General features: G+C 29.6%; 1 protein-coding gene across 6 annotated transcripts in view; it reads left to right on the top strand.

Annotated features, from left to right (window-relative positions):
• DMXL1 (Dmx-like 1) overlaps window positions 1-1,784 on the top strand; it is a 126,632-nt gene that overhangs the window by 16,330 nt on the left and 108,518 nt on the right. For all 6 annotated transcript variants that reach the window (XM_010846597.1, XM_010846598.1, XM_010846599.1 and 3 more), the window contains one exon: window positions 78-149. In XM_010846597.1, the coding sequence (XP_010844899.1) occupies window positions 78-149 (72 nt within the window). The remainder of the gene's footprint in view (window positions 1-77; window positions 150-1,784) is intronic.

The following is a 1,784-nucleotide window of genomic DNA, read 5'->3' on the forward strand; positions in this document are numbered from 1 at the left end:
CTATTCATTTCCTTTGCTCTTTTGATTCATAAGTAACAACATATTTATAAGTTTTCTTTGTTTTTTCTTTTTAAAAGATTGCAGCATCCTATGGAAATGTTATTTCTGTTTTTGAACCAGTTAACCTACCGAAGCAAAAGAAAACTTTGGTCAGTAATTTATCTTTTTCTATTAGAAATGGAAATGTGTATTAAAAGATAACACTTTTAAGACTACAAAATTAGAGTGATTGTCACATAAATCAGTATAAATTGTACACTGTAAATAAAGACAACATGCTAAATGCCACTTCTTCTTTAAAATGTGTAAATGTTTCATTAAAGTAGAATTAAACTAAATTGTGCTTACTGAATTATCTTGAAATGCCTTTTTTCCCCGTCTGTCATTTTTTTCTTTTATTAAGTATTTGAAGAGTCAACAACTTGAAATTTGTCAATTACTTTATTAATAGTGGCAAATATCGTTGTCCAGTCATATGTGGTACTTATTTTTGTTTCTGTGATCTTCTTTTGTATAGCTTTTTTCTTTGTATATTTTGTTCTTAAAGTGACATGTTTTGATTGCAAAATCTTAACATACCCCTTGGACTTAATTTCTTGCCCTTGTTAAATCATGTAATAATTGTTAGTGGGTCAGTGAATGTTTTTTCTTTATAAGGAATCTATATTCAGGAATAGTTCTGAAAGTTGCTTAAAACAATAGTTTATAAATATTGAGGTTATGTAGTAGATTTTTTGTGTTTTGATACTCTTAAATATAGCAGACCAGGTTATTTTACCCATCTCTACTGAAGGTTAAACTACTGATTTTAAGTGAAACAGGATCAGCATAGTGTGGTCTAAAGACCATTGTAGTAGGAGTCATAGAAATGGTTTATTTATCTGCTGCTCTTTAGCTGTTTGATATTAGGCAAGTCAGCCTTAAGCGGCTCTTTGCTCAATTCCAAAATTGTTTAACATCTATTTATTCTTGATTTCAAAGACTGGAAATGTGTTAAATGTGAAAAATTAAACAATGTGTTAATAATAGATTTATCTTATGTATCCTTTGATAGTTTTCATTTCATTTTCACTTAGCTTATTAATATCTTACAAATTCCCTCTGACTTAGTTGGACAGCTGTTATTTCTTTTTTATAAATAAGGCAGCAGAGGTTCAAAAATATGTGACTTGAGCAATGAAACAGCAGTTGAGCCAGAGATCTAAGAGTGAAACTAGTTGTCTTGATCCCTCGGTGTGAACATTCTTTTTCCTTACCTTGTGTTAATGAAAAATATTTTCTCTAGGTTAATTGATGTCCATTTAAAACTTTCATGGAAGGAGAATCCACACTTCTCTCATTTCTGTTTGTGTTTATATTATTATCTATGAATCCAGTGTTAGAGGCTCTCATACCCTTAGGAATTAGTAGTTGATAGTACTAAAAACATATTTTATAGGTGGTTGTTCCTTCTAAAACACTGTATTCCAAATACTAGTCAATAAATATTTGTTGAATGAAATAACTGACTTTAAAAAATCAGTTTGTTATGTTAAAATGCCTTTATTAATAAAAGTAGAATTGAGAATTTCAGTTTTAACTCTTATACTTATAATTGTTTAATATAATAGTCTGAAAAATTCAATAAGAAGAGGCTGGTTTATTGGTAGCAGCACTGAGTTTGCAGAGAGGGCAGGGAAAAAAGCCTGATGAGTAAAGGGAAAACTGGATCAAGTGGAAAAATTATTAACTTGAAAGATGCTCAGAATCTTTAATTCCAAGATATAGTATCAGAGAATCTTTAG

The sequence above is a fragment of the Bison bison genome, unplaced genomic scaffold (genome assembly GCF_000754665.1).
Source record: "Bison bison bison isolate TAMUID 2011002044 unplaced genomic scaffold, Bison_UMD1.0 scf7180017864238, whole genome shotgun sequence".
In the NCBI taxonomy this organism is placed as follows: Eukaryota; Metazoa; Chordata; class Mammalia; order Artiodactyla; family Bovidae; genus Bison; species Bison bison.